The 22965-nt window shown below is 39.6% G+C and overlaps 1 protein-coding gene across 2 annotated transcripts; it reads right to left on the reverse strand.

The window, feature by feature from the left end:
- Positions 1–986: 986 nt before the first annotated feature.
- Positions 987–22600, reverse strand: rnf122 (ring finger protein 122). Of its 2 annotated transcripts, none has more exons than XM_084946357.1 (6): positions 22086–22600; positions 15720–15876; positions 5051–5096; positions 4921–4962; positions 4723–4802; positions 987–2957 (listed from the first exon to the last, which is right to left on the reverse strand). In XM_084946357.1, exons 1-6 carry the CDS (start codon positions 22108–22110, stop codon positions 2843–2845), a joined length of 465 nt encoding a protein of 154 aa, XP_084802483.1. In that variant the 5' UTR covers positions 22111–22600; the 3' UTR covers positions 987–2842. The 2 variants fall into 2 exon arrangements, with proteins under 2 accessions (XP_084802483.1, XP_084802482.1); XM_084946356.1 differs by having other exon boundaries at positions 4723–4805; positions 22086–22595.
- Positions 22601–22965: the final 365 nt, after the last annotated feature.

The following is a 22965-nucleotide window of genomic DNA, read 5'->3' on the forward strand; positions in this document are numbered from 1 at the left end:
TTAATGAGACACTGTACAGATGGTCCTTGTTTTCATTCAGCCGTCAACTCCTGAGGTCAGACTCCTTAGGGGCTTGAAGTTTGCTGATTCGTTACTGCTCATAGATTTTCTTTCTAAGTGCAGTTACTTCAATTTGATATTTACGTTTTCTCTTTTTTCATCAATATTTTAAATAGTGTTTCTGAAATTTCCATTATTGTAATGTAAGTAAAATTAGAATAGATGGGATTTAGTTAGTCTTGTTACATTGTCTGATTCACTGCTTTTAATTCACCCGATCCAAACACCTTTTCACCTGCTTTAGTCACACTTTTCTGGATTTTGAACTCTTGAAAAAAACTGTTAAACACACTTTTGTTCATACTTTTTCTGGGTTTTTTTGTTTTTGTCTTTCATCGTAAAGCAGTCTCATGGGTGCATACTCATGGAATATCAAGCAAATCATTCCGTATAAACATATGTTGCCTGCTTCAGTGCATACTGCTTAGAATTAACTGAAATTTGCTTTGTACTGAGTTTTGATCATCTTAGAGTCTCAGAGACAGAGTCAAAGTCTAAAAAAGATTCAGGAAAAACTATCTGCATGGCTAGATGTCACTGCAAGCTGGTGAGAAAAATTAATTGGTTGTTATTTGTGCTATTTGACAATTAAAATCCAAAGTCTCAATAAATTATAACAACAACTGTTTCTGAAATATAAGTCTAGTATTAACAAAACAAACAACAATCAAGAGTTTTCTCAAGTTAAAAACAAATAGTGGCTGTAGTGCTGGAAAGAGGAACTCGAACATTACTTGTGTATTTAATTAGTGTATTTAATTGAAAATTCAGTGCAAACAGTCTGGTTTCCACCAAGACTCTAAAACCTTTGACAACTGTTTGACAAGTAAATAAACAACCTTAAAACAATGTACATCACATACACTTGATTTCACCTGATGGTGGTGCCATAACCATGATTTTCAAGAAATAAGCAAGAGCCTGCATGACCAGAGAACTGTATTTTTTTATTGTTTAACTTATTTACATCTGTTGGATTACAAAATGTGGAATGTGGTCAGAATCAGAGTGAACATTTCTTTTTCTCGTGTGCAGAAAATGAAACATGATCAACTCTTTTTTTGTTTGTTTGTTGTTTTCTTTTCTTTCTTTTTGGCACATGGCACATTTTAATTACAGTGCAGCTGCCTGCTGTATCTGGACAATGTGCTTTGTGAGTTTTGTGCTCAATTTAGGCAGTGTTTTGCTTTCAAATCACAAAATAGACAAAAATAACTTACGACTGAGGAATGTAAACCACCTGCAATAATGCCACGAAAACGCGGTTTATGAGAGTGAGATTTAGTTGCTTCCCAGGTGAATTCATTGAGGGCTTGCACTGCTGCTCCCTTTATCACCCAGCTCTGGTACTTCACAGACTTTTATGAAAGATTCACCACAACTCAAAACACAGCTGTGCTGGAACCAAACCGAAGTCTAACATTTATAAGAACAAAGGCATGGAAACGTGTGTGTGTGTGTGTGTGTGTGTGTGTGTGTGTGTGTGTGTGTGTGTGTGTGTGTGTGTGTGTGTGTCTGAATTCAAAGTGCAAAACCTAAAAATAAAAAACCTTTCAACACATTTCAACAAAACTGTTACCGTGAACGTCAGGATGTGTTCCTTCTATATTAACATGAGAACACAACAGGACAATAAAACATCCCCTTGAACAACAACAACAGAAAACAGCTAGAGCCTGTGGGACTGTAGGGGTTGGCACCAGTATGGATTTTGGACGTTATATCAGAAATAACTGGTTTGTAAGAGACTTGATGCAGACGTTTACCACACATGGACGAAAGCTGGAGCTGCATCTCGAAGGCTGTTTTTACAAACGTTCGGCAGTCCTGGACTTTTTTCTATATATAGAGCAGCCAACTGTCTGGAGGATTCACAGCAAACGGGTCTTCTGCACATTAAACCTAGGCACCACGCCTCAGCTCAGCCTTTCAGAACATTTCTAGTAAATTCATCACCCTTTGCGTGCTACATGTGAGCAAGGGCAGCTTCATGTCCCGCTCTTTTTCTACCACTGTTCTGAGTTCATCTGAATAAATGCAATATAAATAACCGTTTCCTTGAATTTTAAGCAGCATGACCTCAATTTAATCATAAAAAAAGTATTTCTTAGTTTTATTAAGCCCTCTGTGTCTTTGCTACAGTGATATTTTTTCTCCTCGGCTGCAGTTTGTTGTTCTTTTCTACTACATCTTAAAAACTGACCTTGAGCTACTGCTGGGAATGTTAAACACAAACTATAATTTTGTCTCAAAACTTGTCAACTGAAAAAAATTCATGGAGTGCCACGTACTGGAATAATTTTTCCCATTTGAGTTTTAAATAACTCAGCCAATATGGATAATATTTAACCCCAGGTAGCACATGACAGGCAGCATTGATACACACTCAGGGGGGATCGGCATCTTCTTGCGAGCACTGCTGTTCATCAACACTCATTTGTCCACTTCAGTGAGAAAAAACTGCCCTCCGTTCAGTGCTGTTGTTAACCTCAGTCGAACCAACAAGAGAGGATGTGAGGGACGTGTAGAAAAGGCATGTAGAACGGGATCGTGAAAGGAGAGTGCTGGAGTGATGTGTGGGCGGCTGAAGATAATCTCAACCACAAGGTGTTGTGTTGCTATCATGGAGATTGTTGCTAGGCAACAGCATCCTTCAGATCATTTTTGTGCTTTGCCGTGTTTAAACAGCAAAGCGGTCTCCCTCTTCCTGATGGTCTGTAACTCACACCAGCTAGTTTGGCCGGGCGTCGGCATCCCAACCAGGCTGGTTGAGGCTGAGAGGTTATACCAGTTCATCCAGCAGAGTTCCTATACTGTGGTGCTGCTCAGGCGGGCCGGCTATGGGTTTGTTGCACATGGGGCAGACGCAGCGCACCTCCAGCCACTTTACCAAACACCTGCATAGAGGAACACAGACAGGACAGGAATGAGGAAAAAGAAAGCTGGACTAACTTCAACAAAATCTTCAACGTTTAACAGCTTAGTCATTTTTTCCACAGAGTGGCAAGCTTATGACCCATGCATGAGTATGTGAGAGCCCTTTAGAACACCAGCAATCAAAATGCGATGCTGCCGCCATTCATGCGTAAGCAGCATTTGCAGAAACTATTTCTAGGCTGGGGGCCGTTAATTCCTGGAGCCTGTGTTGGTTGTCTCACAGTGATGACAAGACTGCAGAAAGTTGGACCGAAAATAGACCTATGCACAGTCTCCCCAATGTGTCGGTTTTACAGTTTACGGAATGGACAAGCAGAATGTGCTTTAGCTTTGCTGGTGCTGGTATGAAGGTTCTGTTACCTTTGGATGGAATCAGGTTCCCCACAGTTTTCCCAGTGGTCATGGTAATAGATTTTTAAGTATGCTACATCTTACTGAAGCTCTCCTTACTGAGAAAACAGCTGGACTGGTCACTTGGTGCAAGCTGTTCCTAGAGTCATGTTTTAAAACCAAGAAATCTCTTTGGCCATCTGAATTGATCCAACTAAAGCTGTGTGCAATAAATGAAGGATGCTTATATTAAACAAGACCAGAGTTTCAAATAATGGGATCAGAGTATATACAAATAATACCTGTCTGCCAAAAGCTCAGGCTTCAGATGGTCCTAAAAATCGGCAGATACATGCAGCTCTGGCTGTGAGCACAGCAGCTCCACGTGCCTGCAGTTCAGACCTTCTGTTTGTGAGCTGGAGCCAATCAGAAAAAGGAAGAATTAAAAGGGGAGGAGCTATGGCTCATTTTAGAGAGGGGAATAAATGAAAGGCTGTACCGAAGCCGATTATTCGGAAACTTGCATGAAGTGTAGAAGTGTTCAAGAATAATAATGATCCTGGGTCCCCTCTAATGGACTTGGTATCCTTGAAACCTAGAAAAGTGACATAACCCTGACAAAGATGTTTTGGTGCCTAAACCTCAACAAACCACAGGAAAAGTTAAAAAAAAAAAAAAAAAAAACAAGCAAACAACAACAACAACAACAAAAAACCCACGTCCTATATGAGAGGTAAACCCCCACACAGGTAAGTGTTTTTGCCCCACCTCTGCAACACCTATCTCCTAATGCAAGTGTCATCTCAGGAATGCTTGACACAAGTGTCTTTAGGCAATAGCAGCAACCCACATATGGTTGTTTACTTGCAATATTTGACTCACAGAGCTTTTTCAGTTCTATTTTTCTGTAAGAGAGTCTTAAGAAACCAAAATAATGTCCTGCTGCCTTTGACTGTAGTTAAACCATGAAGTAGAGAATGTTTAGCAATTTATACCAAAACTGCTGTAGCCCAAGGCTGCTAGCCCAGAATATCAAATTGCTCCTCTGATAAGGCCTCTTTGCTTTTAAACTCTTCTCACAGAACCCAGTAAAAAAAACAAAAAAAAACCCTTCTCACATTAAGAAGCATTTCAATTTTAGACAACTGAAAGCACAAGGATATAGCTTTGCCTCCTCTGCAAGGTCTTCAGACCAGCTCTGTTTGATTTGCATGCTGGGATCCTCAGCAGGAACCAAGACATGAATGAATGATGACGAGTACTCCACCAAAAATTTCCATTTAACTTTTGATCAATGGACTTCACATCAGACGTGACCATTTTCACTTTAACAAGCCCTAGCAGGTGCAAACTGGCAAGCGAGTGTGAAGAAAGACTCCACTGTGCTCTACTCACTTCCTGTGGAAAGCATGTTGGCATGGCAACACTCCCAGCTCGTCTTTCACTTTGAAGTCCTCCAGACACACAGCGCACGTCTGCTGCGTGAGTGACAGACGGAAGGAAGTGGGAGAGGACAGTCGTTAGATTAAATTATCCTGAGTCAACAGCTTAAAGCTGAACGCAAACAGGTAGAAATGTAAATTTCATTCTTACCCCATGAAGACTCAACTTTTTTGGATCTCCTTTTAAAACTACCTGTAGGAATAACACAAGACATTTTTAAAGAAATGCTTTTTTTTAAATTAACAGTTTAAATATCTTAAATTATCAACACCAGTCTTACCTCTCTGTATCCAAACCGCTCACTCTGTGCTTGGTGTCGTAGTTTGCTGTGGATGAGCGGAGAAACACATAAATAAGCTTTGGCAATTTGTAGAATGTTCCTTTAACCACAGTGTGCATGCATTTCTTGGTTTCTGTCTTAAAATACACCTGTAAGAAAACCTAAATTCTTTATAGAGGCAAATTTTTATTTTTAAATAGATTTGCACGATTCATTGATCAAAATAATCTTCATTTACTTGAAAGTGGACCCTAATTTTCTTCTGATTGGCTCCCCCTCCCAAACAAAAGGTTTAAGAAGCAGTTGGGTGGGCTGCTGTGCTCTCTCTGTGTGACTCTGACATCATGCAGATCCAAGATGGGATAGACCCCTTAATGTGCTCACTGTAACGATGTATATATGGCAGAAAATAAGGAAACAGATAAAAGCTCCCTCTTCAGAAGACTTTTATTAACATCCTTAATTTTTTCAATAGATATCTAGGGTTGCTGGTTTAGCCCAGATGTTACTAAGCAACCACATACCTTGAGGTTAAATTTAGTAGCCTGGGCTCAACTCTGACTTGAGGCTTTGTCTGTTTCCCCACTTTTCTATCTAATCTTCACTGTAAGATCAAATAACAACAAAAAAGCCTCCAAAAAAGATTATAAATATCTATATAACCATGAACTAACTGGCAGAAATCCTTAATTTTTTGATAATGGAATGTTTGTTGTACCTTTTAGACAAAAAATATATAAAAATATATCAGATTTGAATCTACATGTATGACTTTTAATTTGTATCACATTAGCCATATTTTTGGAATTTAGTCATTAAAAATGTGTCATGCAATTTATATCATTTTTTGAGGGCCAAAAAAATGTCAAAGTCTCAAAAACTCACAAAAACACATGTATCAAATACAATACGCTTGGCTTTAAAGGGCTAGTGAAGTACTGTCTGCACAAATATATGGTATCATATTGACTGCTCATATTTTCTGTATGCAACCAGAAAAAATAGACAATGTGCAAATGGTTTTTGAGAAGCATGTCAATGTGGGACAAGGTTGAAAAAAGCAAGCTTACTGATACTTAGACTTATTAGAGACAATTTCATGCTGAAAATAGCTTAATGATCTTCCTGCAATCTCTTCATATTTAACTTATTGTGTAACCTTCTTGTCATAGTCAGTAGCTACAACAGGCGGGCCCTTAATGACACAGTTAGTCACACAGTTATGAGAGCAAGATTGCATAATTGTCCCTTGTGGTTCCACTTAAGAGTTTCAGGCTCAGAAAGACACTGAATGTCCAAAAGGAACTGTAAGGTACTCTCATGTGAATCCAACATGGGGATTTCTTACATGCAGAACCCAAAGTGAATGCTGATTCATTTTAAATTAATTAAACAGTTTTAAAAATGCAATTAGCCATGAATGGGTGCTTCTTGATGCATTCTTACTGTTTGTGCTCTTTATTTGTTCTGCCTGTAGTTTCCTAATCAGTTTCTGTATCTGTAGCTGTGGTTTATGTATTTTTCAGTCTTACAGGGATTTCAAATTGTAGCTTATGCTAAAAATACTGAGGTGTATGGCATCAGTTCATGCCATATACTCGCATATATTCCCAGTACTAATAAACTTTAATAAAAATGTATCAACCACTTGATTAAAGTAAATAGAGTAGACCAAAAATAGAATATTTACACATAAAACTCGATTTTTAACTGACATTTTGTCATCAGGTTGTTGGTCTCAGATTAAAAAATAGTTTGGACAGTGTTTATGGATAAATACACACAGACACATTGTTCACTCACTTAAGTAATCATGCAACTACATTCAAAAATGCTAACACACACTTATGCGCACACACATGCACAAACAAGTTAATGAGTATGTTGCCTCTTTGAAACTCCGCACCACCCCTGAAACCAACAATGGAGAGATCTTTATCACTTGGCGAGCAGTGTCTATTCAAGAGGTTATTTTTGGCCTCTTGTTTTTGAACCAACCGAACATGGACCAAATGTCTGTCGCTGTCCGTAAATTGGGCCTGAAAGTACGTGCAGCGACAACATCTGAGAACAAATTAAATGTTTATCTATGATGATATCCCCCTAAGCAGTGATTCAGCGCTTACAGTAAGGAACTGACAATTTTTTCATTGTTAATGAAATTTGGTTGTAGTGTTTAGAACAGTTACTCCTAACATTTTTTACACGTGAACAATGTGAGGATACACGTTTTTCTTGTTGAGGTTTCCCATGCTCGAATAATGATGTGAAGTGGGTGAAAGGGGCGCCATGACAGAGATTTCTGTGTTTCCCTCTAACCATTGTGCAGCAACATCTGCAAGACTTAAAATTCCTCTCGACAAACGTCAAAGCCTCTCATGCCATGTCCTGCTTTATTGTGTGCTCAAATATGAGACCCGTTACAGTGTTACAAAACACGGTTAAATGCTTGCATTGCTACACCTTTGAAATATATGTTTGAAATACTTTTTACAGTTAATTCCAAGCCGATTACTTGGTTAATAAATTGATCTGCTAATCTGCTACAGTTGTAATAAAATAATCGCATCAGAAACATTTTAATAAACTTTAACTGACAAAAATTAAAAAGTTACTTAGCTTAGTCTTTAATACTGAATATCATTCAGATTTTAAGGATACAGCAGTGGTGAAAAAGGCATGAATGCCATGGTAATTTTGGACTTTTGATCATTTCAATTTCAAATTTTAATTTATTTTGGATTTTCTCCAATCAATCAAAAGTATACATTCAGGCTCAAATATATACATACACCCCCACTAATATTTGTTTAAATGTTAAATTTAATTAAATTGCTAGCTATGAACAAGCTTCTGACATAATTCTGGCTGGATATTTGAACACTTTTTTAAATGAGTTTGTATAAATTGGCTAGTTTCCTTGGCATTCCACTTTGTTCCATGTTGTGTAGAAGATTCTATTTACCTTCAGGATCTGTCACTATTCCCTGATATGATTTAAACAGAGCAATAAATTGATTAGCCAGAAACAACTTAATCAATAATTCCAACCCTACTACACAGAGACTTTTACGTAAATAAAAAAAAGATACTATCCATACCAATCAGGTGGAATTCCTCATTAAAGGGAGTTGGACACAAATCTTTCATCCAAAAAAACCCAGCTAAAAATACTAAAAATACTCATGAGAGTCTTAAAAGGTCGAGTGAGCACAGGCCGTCTTCTGTGACATAAAGTCATTTGTCAGTATAACCTGGGGAAAATGAAGAGCCCCTCTTATGTGCAGAACATCAGCCAACATAAAACTCAAACTAACACAGCTGAAAAGACCACCACCATAAGCAACTGAGTAGCACAAGGATCAGTACTTCTACATAAATCCGAGCAGAGTTAAAACTGTAAAGGTCCCGACCAAGCAAGTATTTCCAACCAAGAGTCATCACAGGAAACTTAGAGTCCTTCCTGGTCGATGTTAAGATACTTCGACATGGACTCAAAGATGAAGTATACCTGGAGTGTAACAATGACAGAAAACAGTTACAGGCCCAAACAAAAATGAGAAGCTGCCAAATCTGTGAGCTCCACCATGACTCCAAGACTGCACGAAGCCAAGAGTCCATACAGCATGCCCTAAACATAAATACCATGCCTTTGGCAGTCATGTCTCAACTCAATAAACAGTCTCTTTTCCCTCCCCCTTCTTAACGAATGGTGTTCCAACCAAAGTTCATTTTGGCTTCGCACGCTCCTCCAACTACAGTCTTGCAATACCCGAAAGTTGGCACCAAGACTGGTGCATACACTGTGGTAATCTGTCGTCACCATGCTCGATGGGGCACAAACATTGACGCCATACAAAAGGTATATTTAAAAAAAACAAAACACTGCCAACATCTTGTGCCTTAAAAATATGATCTCTTGGGAAGATCAGATCCCCCGGGCTGAGATCCTTTCCAAGACTAATCTGCATGGAAGCAGCAGTGGCCAAAAACCGCGTTTGCTAGACAAGCCATGGTAACCACATGACTGACCTACATCTACCCTTCCTAGCCCAGAAAACAAGCTGCTGATAGGGAAAAGAGGTGCTATAGAGAGAGAGACAGAAAGAGAGAGAGCAGATTCCTCAAAAAGGAATGGAGAATTTAATAATTGCCAGTCACCATTCAAACTGGGAAACGTGTGCACAGTAGGCATATCTACTTGCTATCGTAGTAGGCATATAAATAAATGCACATGATCGTTTTATACTGTCCATTATTAGCATGGCTTTTTATCAGTAAAGTGAAACCAGAGAGGTTGAGGTCAGCACTCTCGACTAATGAAGCAGTAGTATCGTGTAACTTTCTGCATGCGTATCAGAAGAGAAAAAAAGTTTAACTCTTATTTTTGGGGCAAAGTCAGAAACCATTTGAAGAGGTTTTCATTTCCATGTATTCCATAAGTAACCTTTTTTATATCCTGGAGACCTTTGAAATAAAGGTTATGGATCTCTCCCCATTCATTTCAATAGAGGTTACAAAATAACTACCCCGAGGCTGCCAACGACTTGCTTGACTACACCTAAAGTCTGCTGCACAGGAAGTACCAACTATTTTGAACATCTGGCACTCAACAGATCAACCTGGACAGACTGAGACGACTGAAAGACGTGATAAACCTGGATTACCCCAGCATCTGGGCTCTTTTGCACCACATGTGAGCACATGTGGTGCTGAACCCCGCCATCCCCCCGTCATCATCTGACACCAAGGACAGCTAGAAAAACCGCTGACTGCATCTCTGTTTTCACAGTAGATGACCTCCAGCATGCCCTTCTTGCTGCTGTAGCATTTCTGAAATAATCATCCTTTTGTTTTTGCTAAATTCAATCTGTCCTCAGAGTGTATGCAAGCGAGATGACGTCAGTTTAATGATGACAGACGAGGTTTAAGAAGCTCAGTTTGAGACTAAACTGTCGTTAGATGCACAGTTTGGATGTAAAAGGCTGCCGTAGATGAGTAACCATTTATATTTCCATGTTTTCAAATTAACTGTCTGTTGCTGTTCTTGTTGTTTTTCTGGGGTTTTCTCCAAGATCTCTCCCAGCAAATTAAAGTTTATTTTAGAAAGCCATTCACTTAACAGCTTAATATCTCTCCTCAGTCATTCTATTGTCTGGACAAAAACACATTACCACCTCCCTCTTGAGCCTCGTGGATCTTAAAATATCTCTCTGACTAGCTGCTGTGCTGCTGAGCACAAACCCTGTACTGCACTGTAAGACCAGATGGGGACGTAATTAAAGTTGTGATATTTTTGGCGTGCCCTTGGTGTGGAACACTTGTGTCTTTTCGGTCTTGTACTTTACAGGTACAGCTGCGAAGATCTCGACTCTGTGCAAGAAGTGACATGTATTTGCTAAAGAAAGCTAAATCTTAGCAAACTTTAACCACCGCACCTTAAAAATTAAAATAGTTTTAATAGTGGTGGTCGGGCATAGATCTTTTGGTCGCAATCTAATGTTACAGCTGTACATCCAAACACGATGACACACAGGATTAAGAAAAGAGCCTGTCTGAAAGAGATAATAGGAGACCTGCCCCCTAACACAGAGCGCCTTTCATCACTCAGTATTCATGTTATGAATCACCCGGTCTATAAATGAATTCACAATCACACTCCCACCCAAGAGTACCTTCAGCATGTTAATGGAGCCAAAGGAAGTGAGTCGCTGGTTATGATCCTTCAGAAAGGGCTTTAAGAGAAACAGGAAGGATCTGAGCTTTTTCAGACAGAGTTGATGCTCAATTTAGTGGTGAAGCCAGGTCACAGAAAACATTTTCACTCAAAGAAGTGTGTCTTCAGCATGTGAACATGAGTCAGTCCAAACTGAAACAAATATTTACCACTTACAATTTATCATTGTAGCTGCTGATCTTTTGAGCATATGAAGGACTTAATGGTTGAGGCTCAAAGTTATGCCAGATCTTGAATACAAAAAGTGAAAGATTAATCTCGCCACAAAGTCCATTTAGAGCTAGGGTTCGCTTTAGGGAGCAAGCACATCAGCGAGAGACGCAGAGGAAAAATGCACGCCTCAAACGCTTTCCATTAGTGTTTGTAATGAATCTGTTCAGAGGATGGTGGTTTATGAATTGTCATTTTCATGCTGCTTTATGGTTGTTTTTTATTTTTTGTTTTTTCTTACCCTTTAGTGCATAGTTGTTGTTGTTTTTTTAACATCAGCTATACTTGTCATTGTTAGGACAGCTTGTAATAATGGCCTTCCTTCTTGTTCTGTGGTGCCGCAGTATTACAGTGTGTGTGTGTGTGTGGGTGTGTGTGTGTGTGTGTGTTAGTATTTTCATAATTATCACTATTGCTACTGATTTTGATATCACTTCCATTTTTGGTGCAAACACCTAAGTTTAAAAGAATTACTCAGTGATAGTTCTTTTTTTAAAATAATTTTTTTAATGTATGCATACATTTTAGGTCACTTTGTTAGGTAAACCTGTTCAACTGCCCCTGAGCACAAATATTGAATCCTTCAACCACATGCATTTAGCCATGTGGATATGGTCAAGACAACCTGCTGAAGCTCAAACAGAGCATCAAAATTGACTTCAGTGACTTTGAACATGGTTTTGGTTGTTAGTGCCGGTTGGTCCGGGCTGATTATTTCAGAAAACGCTGATCTATGCCCACTTTCTGGCTGCTTCCAGTAGGATAACACACCACAAAGTTCAAGTCATCTCAAACGCGTTTCTTTAAAATGATGGTGACTTCAAATAAAGCACAGAGCATCTTTAGGATGTGTTGAAACAGGAGATTCACATCATGGATGTGCAGCTGACAAATGTGAAGCGACTGTGTGACGCTGTCATGTTAATATAGACCAAAATCTCTGAGAAATGTTTCCAGCAACTAGTTCAATACGTGCCACAAAGAATTAAGGCATCCCTGATGGCAAAAGGGTGTATCTTATACGTTTATAGAGTGGGTGGTGAGTGTATATCTCTTTAAAAGAAGAAAACATTAAGATGAAAAAAAGGCATCAAACACAATCTGCTTCCTTTTGAACATAACCAAAAGAACAGGACTTCTTTGTTACTATTTTCAGGCAGCAGAGGAGGAAATGAGATGCACGCTTGTAGATACAATCTGACATAAATACGTCCTTATTCCCAACTTTCTGGAATATGCCAGCATTAAACTCAAATGAGCACATATTTAAAGAAACATTTTCGTCATTTAATAGCTTCTCCTGTGGTGTAGGAGTTTACATATTTTCCTGACAAGCAGAAGATCCCCAGTTTGATTCTGGAAGGATGCAGTAACACTTTTGGGGTTGTGTTAAAAGGAGGATCTGGTGTATATAAAAAAGAAAATCTACCAAGTCAAACATGCGGAGGTATCTGCTGTGGTGACCTCCTTGTGTAAAAGGGAGATGCTGAAAGCAGCTTTTAAATGCAATGATTTTTTAGTTATTTCATTCGGGGTTTTTTGGCCTCTTTTAAAAACATTGTCGTAGTTTGGACATAAGAGTGGATGCAAACACCTTAAAATATTCAAAGAACACTGAGTATATTTCAGAGCCTGTACTTTTTCACTTGTGGTTCAGCTTTTACCAGAGAATTTTATAAAACAACAATCTTTTCTTCCACTTAAGTGACAAATGTGTGTACTTTTGCCACCTCTGCTGAATTGCCTTTTGGGATAACAATATTTTGTCTTAAGGAAATTAACTTTAGGTTTAGATTAATTTAGGTGTGTAGTGATGAAATTTATTTCACTAGATTTCCATTATATTTAATTATAAGAATTAAAACGACTGAGGAACAGAGGCGGGATGTTATCTGCACAAATGCGAATCAAGATTCTCGCTGACGTCCGTCTTTATTCTAACGTTATTTTCTGTGATTTATTTCCTGAACAGCACATTCGTCCTGCCTGTCTTCCAGACAGAAAATGTCTTAAACTCTCTGGCATTTTTGATAACACTAAAATTTGAACAACATTTCAAATTCATTTAAATGTCCAACAATAGCACACCACATTATGAGACATCAAGCAATTTTCCAAAAACAGATGCTTAGTCATCCAGAGAGAGCTCAAGATGAAACACAATCCCTACAGCAGGTGCTGACGTTTCCTTTTTGTTCACTGTGGACCTTCATGTATGATGGCTTTATGTTTTCCAACTGTGCACTATTTGTGCCGTGTTTATTCTGAACACAGTTTCTCCTTTCCTCACTGCTGTCTTCACACATTGTGACGGGAGGCTTCCTGTTGCCTCACATCCCGCCCTCCCATCCTCAACTCATCAGGGAGTTCACAGTCAACAGCAGGATAGGTCACCCTGTTCCTCTTTTTTTAACCTCAGTCCCTCCTACAGTGTGTTCCTTGCCTCCACACACATACAATGTCTCTACAGTGGAGATATTTAGGGATTACGATGTTGGTCTCGGTGGCGTAGTTTGGTTTAGGCTGGAATTCAATGCCTACAATCACAGATGCTTAACTTTTCCTGATGATTTATCATGAGAACCTTTTATGTGTTTATTTGTTTTCCAACTAAAATAAATGTATACAAATAATTTACAGGCATTTATATTTCCCATTGCATTATTTCCTATTGCTTAATAGGGTCAATATTATCCCTCTGGCCAGTTTATAAGTGTATAACTGAATTAGTAGAACTTACAGTTTGTCTGAGCAAAGCTGAATATGAAGTCTTTGTTTGTGGGGGGTAATTTATGTTACTCGAATTGAGAGTTGGCTGTATTCATTGTTTGGCTGTATTTCAGGAGGGAAAGCAGATCATGTACTAATCGGAAGGTTGGCGGTTCAATTTCTGGCTGCCCTGGTCTGCACGCATGTCCTTGGGCAAGATACTGAAGCCCAAATTGCGCTCCGATTCATCGGAGTGTGAATGTGTGCAATAGAAAGCACTTAGTTAGGAGAAAGTGCTTGTATGAATGGGTGATTAAGCAATTTATAAGAACAAGTCCATTTACTATGAATCTGATTTAACTATGAAGCATTTTCTGAAACTGTGAGCTAAATTCTTGTAGTCAGGTATATTTTACATCAGCGGTCCCCAACCCCCGGGCCTCGGACCGGTACCGGTCCGTGAGTCGTTTGGTACCAGGCCGCGAGAGTTGAGGCTCAGGTGTGAAATGTATGGTTTTCAGGGTTTTTATCGGTTTTCAGCGTTATTTTGTTATCGTTTTTATCATTAACTCGGTTTTCCTGGGTCTTTTCACGTGTGTTATGAATAAATCTTATTTTTTTCGGTACCGGTACTAGTTTTATTTTGTTGTGTTTATCCGCAACACCTTAAAGGCCGGTCCGTGAAAATATTGTCGGGCATAAACCGGTCCGTGGCGCAAAAAAGGTTGGGGACCGCTGTTTTACATAACATAAAACCAAAGTTGTTAGCATCTACAATAACCTGAGATCTTCTCAGTAATCAAACCAGATGAATTTGAAGTAAACAGAAATTTCTCCCTAATATGAAACATAAGTGTTTATTTCGCTTGCCTGTAGTGCTATTTGTCCATCTTGGTTCTTTTTCCATTCATGAATATATTTCACCGTTTATTTGAGAGGCTTCTTCAGTTTAAAAAACAGATGGAAGTCTTATCTAGTGTCCGCTTCAGTTGGTCCTGATGCTGCACTTCATTTGATCCAGTTGAGCATGTTCCAGCAAAAAACAGAACTCGTCTGGTCCTAAGCAAGGTAGAATTACTAATGCATTACTCGCAGTACAGAGCAGTGATTTTTAAGAATTTTCTTTTTGCACTTAAAAACATCACGGCGCCACGTTCATCAACACAGCCTTTGCGTATGACTTCTTTAGCCAGACACAAATACACAACAAGTTTTAGAGGTTTACCAATGTTTGCATGGGCAACTTATGCCTGATTCAGACTCCTTTTCAAACCCTACATAACCTGACATGCACCTCTAGAGAAATATAACTACTGTTGGATCAACGCAGCCTTCAACAACTGAATGGTAAGCAAGGTTACAGCGTAGGGTTGAAAGAAGTTTCTGGTTATGTCGTCAGTTAGGCCATAGATTTTTCTGCAGAAGTCTAAATCAAGTTTTAGATTGTTAAGTTGAGGTTGGTGGGGCTGTTCCAATTTTCCAACTTGAGGGTCGCTCCAGGTTAAAATTCCAACATGGAATAAGAAATTCTGCCTGTAGACTTCAAATGGAACAAACCATGGGAGTCAGTGGCCCGCGCTATTGTTATGTGAGTTGTTAAGTTTTACAAGAGGTATGAATCAGGAGTGGGTCATTATGGTCACAACAGCCATTCAGTGAATTCTTGGTGAGACACTGCCACACTCTGACAAATGAGGGCTGCCTGGCTCATAGCTGGTGTCACCACCTCCGTTCAATAACTCAGTAATTCACAATTTTATCCTTACTCCTCTTATTTAATTCTAATCAAGGGAAAGCAGATGTCTAACTGGGCAATTCTCACCAAAACAGTTCTGAAAGATAAATAGCACTACATGCAAGAGGAGTTATATATCATTTATATAATGTTGTTTTGCTGTGAACCGTTAACACATCTAGAATCTGAAACAAGGAGAAAACAATTCCTACAAACTCTGCCCTAATTTGAAGTGGATTAAGACTTTGGTCTTGCTGTACGATTCTGTTGCCTCTCACCTAATGAAATAACAGCAGAAGATGAGGCTCAGGATGAAGACAAAGATGCCTGTCCCGAAGATCACCATGTAGATGTTGAGAGGTAGGTCCTGGAAGGTGATGGGCGGCATGGTGCACGACTTGTTGGAGTAAACGAGTCCGAGACCACAGAAGCACCCTAAAACAACAACAAAAGCAAATTTACAGGAAGGATATAGCATGAAACAGCTAAACACTAAAAGCCTGACACTAACACCCACACACACGAATATACCGCAAAACAAAAACTGAATGCAACCTGTAACCTCATCTCTTTTCTGAGGCTCAGACCTGCATTGTGAATACAATCTGTAACCTTTCCTGTTCTTGACAATAGCGTCCATATAATCTGCTGATACTTGTGCAAATATAGCACAAATGCAGCACTGAACATTTTTTGAAGAATACTGCAGCATGAACCAATCAGAAGAGATGGTAACCTATGAAACGTGCCATGCTTTATTTATCCTTCCTACTTTGATGCTGCACCCCGCACACGGTTTTCAGTATTTGATCAGGGGTGTTTATTATTTTTATACCAAAGCCACTGTAGTCTCCTTGGTTGAAATGTTTGAAATAACTGTAAGTAACTGGTTAATTTAACTGTTTATTTGCTCATCTGCATCTACCCTAAAGGATTAAACAGTTGGTTAATCGCCAACAGCACCACCCAGCGTAATTGCATATCATATAATTCACAATCCCCAAACAAATGAGGACTCATTAGCAATTGTGAAGCCTGGTAGTGTGACTCCAGGGCATAGCTGCAGAGGAAGATGTGGTGAAATCTCCACAAGTGGAGCGCTATGTAACCAGATCTCTGCTTGACAAGCTGTTTTCAATAATAACATGCAACGGAGCACATAGCTGTGTTCTGTAAAAAAGAAAAAAAAAGACAGAAAATTCTGAGCTGACTCTTAAAGCAGCAGGAAACAGTGACTTATGCTCAAAAACAGGACATTAAGTTCAAAATTAGCAATTTGTGTAAATAAACTACCGATAATCGACTGATAATACCCCCCAGTATTTGAATTAGGTGCTATCCAGTTTTGCTATCCCAATAAATAAATCAGTCTAAAGTTTGACCTTTATATACATTAATAAAATAATAAACAGGAAATAACCTTAAATCCACACAAGCATGAACTGACAAGCTGTTTTTAAGTTAGATAAACAGAGACGCAGAGAGCACACTATGTGTTTTGTGCATCTGAGTGAGTAATGAGAAGTCAGCATGTGAGAAGGAGCTTTGTGAGATCAGGGTCATGCTAACCCAGGGAGTGATAGTGAAGTGGAGCTCACGCAGTACTCGTCGCACTCAGGCTTCTCATGTCCAGATTAGAGCAGCAACAAGGCAGAAAGCTGAGAGAGTCTGCAGGTTTTCATTTTCATCAGACACCGCAGCAGCTGATTTCACTGATTAGCATATTCACCCAGAGACAAGGCGCTAATCAGTGAACTTAGCCCGTGTGCTCTTTCACAGAGACACTTTTGGCCTTCCAGGGCACACGCATGGAAACAAATTTAATGTAAAAACAAACTGCAACAAACTTAGCCTGAAACAAATTTAACACCCGCTCCGTCTGCTCTGCTCTGTCTGTGGGTGTTCGTGTGTTATTTGTCTGTGCTTACTAATCCTGTGCTGGACTGACAAACCCTCCATCATCATAGGAAAGACCGATTTTCAGCACCATATTTTAATTTAATTTTAACTTCTAGACTCTATGAGAGGAGCTATGTATGCCTCAGAGGACCAAATGATTGATATTTACCTTTAAGAGGCTTCTTAAGTGGCGTTGTGACCCAACCGCAGGTCCCAAGGGAAATGTGTACTCCCAGACTGGTTGGTGACTGGTTGGTGCGTGGTTGCAGCAAGCGTTTGCAGACAAGTTGATACAAACTAAGAGAAACTGCAGATATCTGCAAGTGACAAAAGCTGTCACAAGGACATTTTTGACAGCCAATTAGGTACTACATGTTTTTCCATAACTGGGGCTTTTTTAACTTGACCAAACTGTGTCATGTGGTTAGCAGTGTGACTGTAAAATTTCAGTACTGGTCCTTGGTACAGCCCCTTCCACCTTCCTATTATTTTCTGCCTGTAACAAACAAAATATTTAATCCATAGAAGAGCTGGGCTTCTGTACCAACAGATGATATTAGCGCTCATTTACATCACATAGAGCCAGGATTTAAATAAATAAATAAATAAAAAACACCCAAAAACTGAGCAATTAGAGCACCTGAAACCTGAGATTTTGGCTCACAAGGAGCACAACCTTTGAGAGGCTGAGCATTTTTAATTTAAGCATCCACCATTATAAAAATATGTTTATTTAACAGAAATTCAAGAAAAGCCGAATGGGTCAACTTACTGAAGAGATGGATGAACAGATGGAGGAATAGATGAAGATCTTTACCAGTTTCATTTTCGTGGGTATTATTTTCTTCCAGCACCACTTTTTAATCAATGAGGATATTTCCAGTTACTCCCGCAGCCAAAGTAATAGACTGACATTTCTATCTGACGCCTCTCCCGCCTCACAGTGGAAACAGCAGTATCAGGGGATCAATACTATCCGCCTCTTGATTCCACTCGTGCTGAACAAGCAGAGCGTGTCTATTAATCAAGGATCGTTGATGGCTGCGAATTCAAGTTCCACCACTTCACTCAGCCAGAAGCAATCAATGGTAGATACACTAAGGGTTGAGCCAGATTTTTAACCAAAAAGCCACAAATGCCTGAAAAGAGTCTAAACGGGACAAAACCAACCAGCCTTATGATTATTCATGTGACTGACTGGCGAGAACTTGCATCAGGGTTGTAAACTGTAGCACAGCTGACAGGATTTGACAAAGATTTTGAGAGATTTAAAAATGTAAGAGGTGAAATAAAATCCACAATATTTTTAATAATGCTCCTTCCTTTTCAAAAAATATCTTTCACATACAACACTTTTTTCATCAAATGTGCCCATGCAACACATGTGCAATTAACTAATAAGGGCCTATTAAGTTATATTTGAAACCATTGTACTAAATACCCAACAGTAAGTATCCCTCTCATCGTGTAATGAAATGTGCTATACAGCTACTGTCATTGTCATCCCCCGCTACCAGTTATTAAAAGTAGGCCTTCACTACCGAGCTTGATTTTTGTGAGGTCTGTGCGATCACAGCTAACATCATTCTACGAGAAACAACTGACATAAAAGGTCAAAGTTACTTTGGTTTAGTAACAGCTGATAGACCAGCAGGTTTGTCCAATCACCTACCAAATATTTTTCCCATATTCTTGCCGGTGATAGCCTTTTATGTGCTATGTCTCCTTACAAAGACATGCAAAGTAATTACACTGATTGCTCACTGGCTTTCACACTTTGTCACAATTTAGTTTGCTTGTCTTTTTCACACTCTCTACTTCCTGTATGACTAGAAAAGGGGTAGAGATGGTGATAGACAGCTCCACTAGTCCTCTGACAAGTATTTATGACAAGTGACTACTTGCAAATGCTTTTGTGCACAAATTGTCCTCTTTGGTCATCTATACGATTCATAATTATAGACAGAATAAAAAAGGGGTGGAACTTCCGGGTCTGAAAAGTGAAACCAACACTGAAGTGTCTTTCTTATGGTAACCAGGGTTTCACAAAGAAAAACAGGGCTCTGACTGGACTGAACACTTTCCTCTTGAGTTTAAGGCCTCGGTCACTCATTTCAGATCATGTTGAATAAATCATTAAGTCCTTTTTTTTGGTACATTTTGGTTGTTCTACAAGTCAGTGTGTTCACTTTTCCATCATATTGTTGCCCAGAATAAAACACACTGGAGAAATCCAAATATTCAAACAGTCCTGCTGAAAGCATGCATTACTAATATTTTCTGTTCCACAATTTCAACTCACTATTGTCACACCTCTATTTAGATCTGACACAGAGAAATTTCTACTACATAAAATGTCAGATAACTATGTTTCTCACATTTTGAAATGAAGGCACACCCTTTATTTTTAATTGCAGATGTTTACTCTCTCATAATTAAGTTTTATTTTTTTACACTACAATTAGGTGGATGGATCAGACTGATGCTGCATTCCCTGAATATAACCGAGGACACAGAAAGATGCAAGGCGATCGAATTTACTTCATCCTCTTTACACATGTCAAACAATCTGCCTCACAAAGATCATCAGCATACAAAGAGACACACACAGTGAGAGAGAACAGTGTAAATGTCAGCTCCTGTATTCATGTCACTGCCCTGCTAATGACACAAATCACCTGAGCAGACTCACAATCCAAATCTAGGGCATTTGCATGCAAACCTTTGTGCGTGCTCACCATGTCACATCACGTCGCATTTCCCTCCTCCACCTTTGTATGCGGGGAGAGCAGCTATATTAAGTGATTTTTTGATTTGGTTGAAGTCTTGCATGACCAGTGACCTATATATCAACAATCTTATGAGGCGTGCCGTTGCCATGGAGTAGTAGATGCAGAAAGCGGCTGAAGGTTAGCTAATGAAAGTTCTCATTTCAGGACAAAGAGAATCCGAGAGCTTCTCGAGTTATTCTTCAAAAAGGCAGGAAATTCCCTCTGAGATTTGATCGAGCTGTAAAATACCTCGACTATTGCAGTTTCCCTGACAGCTCCTATGAGATGCCTGCTGGGGTTTTGTCCTATATATGTCGTGTTCAAACAAAACTGCCTTCTGCTGCTGTTGCTGCTGCTGCCTTTGCTAAAGACTGAGCTTCCCATCAAATATTCAGCAGTTCACATAGGGGGGAATCACTCAGGCCTGCCTGCATGGCTGCTGCTGTTTTCAAGACGAAAGTAGGTTGGGGCACAAATCTCCCCATCACATGCATGAAAGCACGACATGTGTCACATATAAACAGTAGAATGAATAGGCACGATCACAGTAACACTGACACACACACAGAGTTGCGGCTGCCTGTTACTGCTTCATTTTTCCAGCAGAATGTTACTCTTTGATACTGTGTGTGTGTGTGTGTGTGTGTGTGTGTGTGTGTGTGTGTGTGTGTGTGTATTATTTCCAATATGAATGGCAGGCGAGTTGCTGCACAAAGGGAGTAATTGTTCTTGTCTGAACACCAACAGTCCACTGAGGAGGCTGCTGTAGTTGTGCATTCAAACAGGCAAAGTCAGAGGAAAAAGACCCCCAATCCATCATCTTCACCCAGTCTCACCATGACAAAGAAACACTGAAAGACAATTTCACTGGAATGAAGGGTTTCATTTTTGTTTAAGTGTGACTGCTTTTGTTCACACTTTTGGCCTGTTGGAAGATAATCAGCTGAAGCCGTGAAGAGTGTAAGTGAGAGACTGTAGATAGGGTCAGAGCAAACAAGATTACCTAGAGAGGCAAAACATTATACAAAGAGCACAATGACCGGCCTTGGGTAACTCTCTGGAGTGAGTTTAGGTCAAAATAAAGGTTTTTATTGATCAGTTAGACTCTTAACCTACAAATCAATACAAAAACTGACCAAATTTCTGATTGCCTAATTGCCCTTTTGGTGGATAGTGTATTAATTTAGGTAGATTACAACGTTTATAACATGCTGTAATCTATAGGGCTGCAGCTTATGATAACTTTCTTTATTGGTCATTTTCTTTGATTGTTGCGTCTATAAAATATCAGACAGTCGTGGCAAAAGCCTTACAGCCAAAAAGTAATGCATTCAAGTTTCAAATTAATGATTCAAATCTTCACGTTTGAGAAGCTAGAACTGGGTGATGTGCACATTGCAGCTTCAAAAAAAAGATTTTTTATTAATACTGCTGCTGATTAATCTTCTAATTACTGCAGCTCTAACAGTCCTTCTCTATTTTTCTAGTATTCACTCTGCACTTCTAACTTTTGCTGTTAATACTTTTCTTTTCCGTGGACTTTGACTTATTGGACAGGATGAAGTATAGAGCTGCTTGTGGACAAGAAATCACTTATCACTAATACCACTACTATGCAGCTGTCTGCTTACATTAGTCTATTTAACGAAACTAGATTTCGTGTGTTTAACATTTAGCACGTTTACAGGGTGTTTATATGTCATCGCTGTGGCATTATTAGGGACACTTTTAAGAACAAATGAAGCACCGAGCACACAGCTTATGACAACTCATTTTGTGTCTCTTTGTTAAGATCCTGCACATTGTCGTTGCACTCGCTGGGGATGTCTAAATTTAGAAAGCACTGGCCTGAGTCAGTCTTGTTCTAAAATCTCTGTTTTAATCCTACTAAAATAATAGGACGTATTGTTCATTATTGTCACAGAGACTAGCAAAACAAAACAAACAACAACAACAACAAAAATGACTCCTCACCGTTACACCACTGAAACGGGTGCATCAATGCACCAGATGGAGTCCTTGCCGTCGGGATCCGATTCGTGTTTACCAACAAACCGCAGGCCTCCTCGCAGATGGATGACCGCAATGAAGTGCACAAGTAGAGCCGGTGACTGCCCGCCAGCTGTGTCAAAGGTGAGTGAGACAATAGCAGCCCTGAAGAGGTCGTGAAAGACGAATAAAAAGGTGGATAAAGGGCGTTTAATCTTTTTGTATCGGAAGTTGCAGCTGGGTTATGTCACATTGTCCACGTTGGCTCGTCTCAAAAAGCAGAAATGCTGATGTGAGTGTTTCCCCAGCTTCTCCTCGCTGTCGCTGTTTTGACTCTGTTATTATTAAAAGACAGCATGACACTGACCCAGCGGCAGCATCTGTGTGAGAAGAGAAACTAGAGCACAGGCTCGATTTCCCTGCTCCCGCCCCCTCTCCGGCAGACTGACGTCCGGGGAGACCAATGGCGAGGCCGGTTGATCCGCGCTGTGATGTGACGGGCTGGTGTGTTTCCTGTAGCTCATTAACGTCTGCAGCTTACTGATGCATGTATGTATTACAGCAAGGGGTCTGGTTCACTGTAGCTCATGAGCCAATCACCAGTGTGGCATAATAACCCGTATATTAACGCACACACACTCACACACCTCTAAATGTCACGTCTTTAATAGATTCACAGTGCCCCCCAAAGGTACTGGAACAGCCAGGCTAATTAATTTGTTTTTCTGTGCGCTGAAGACGTTTGAGAGCTTTTATTTCCAGTTTTTTGCATTACACACATCATAAATGTGTGTCCTCCTATGCTGAAGAGCAAAGAAGGTAACACATTTATGATTCCCATGTTTGTCATAAGAAATTTATCGCA

Source organism: Perissodus microlepis, chromosome 12 (assembly GCF_051167445.1).
Source record: "Perissodus microlepis isolate ML-2025 ecotype Zambia chromosome 12, ASM5116744v1, whole genome shotgun sequence".
NCBI classification, from domain to species: Eukaryota; Metazoa; Chordata; class Actinopteri; order Cichliformes; family Cichlidae; genus Perissodus; species Perissodus microlepis.

Excerpts from the sequence above, each read along its gene's own strand:
- rnf122 (XM_084946356.1), bottom strand. The coding sequence starts at position 22,110 with ATGCACCCGTTTCAGTGGTGTAACG. Across the intron at positions 5,097-15,719 it reads TTCTGCTGTTATTTCATTAG|CAAACTACGACACCAAGCAC; the intron begins GTGAGAGGCAAC and ends GCTCATCCACAG. Across the intron at positions 4,806-4,920 it reads AAAAGTTGAGTCTTCATGGG|CAGACGTGCGCTGTGTGTCT; the intron begins GTAAGAATGAAA and ends TCACTCACGCAG.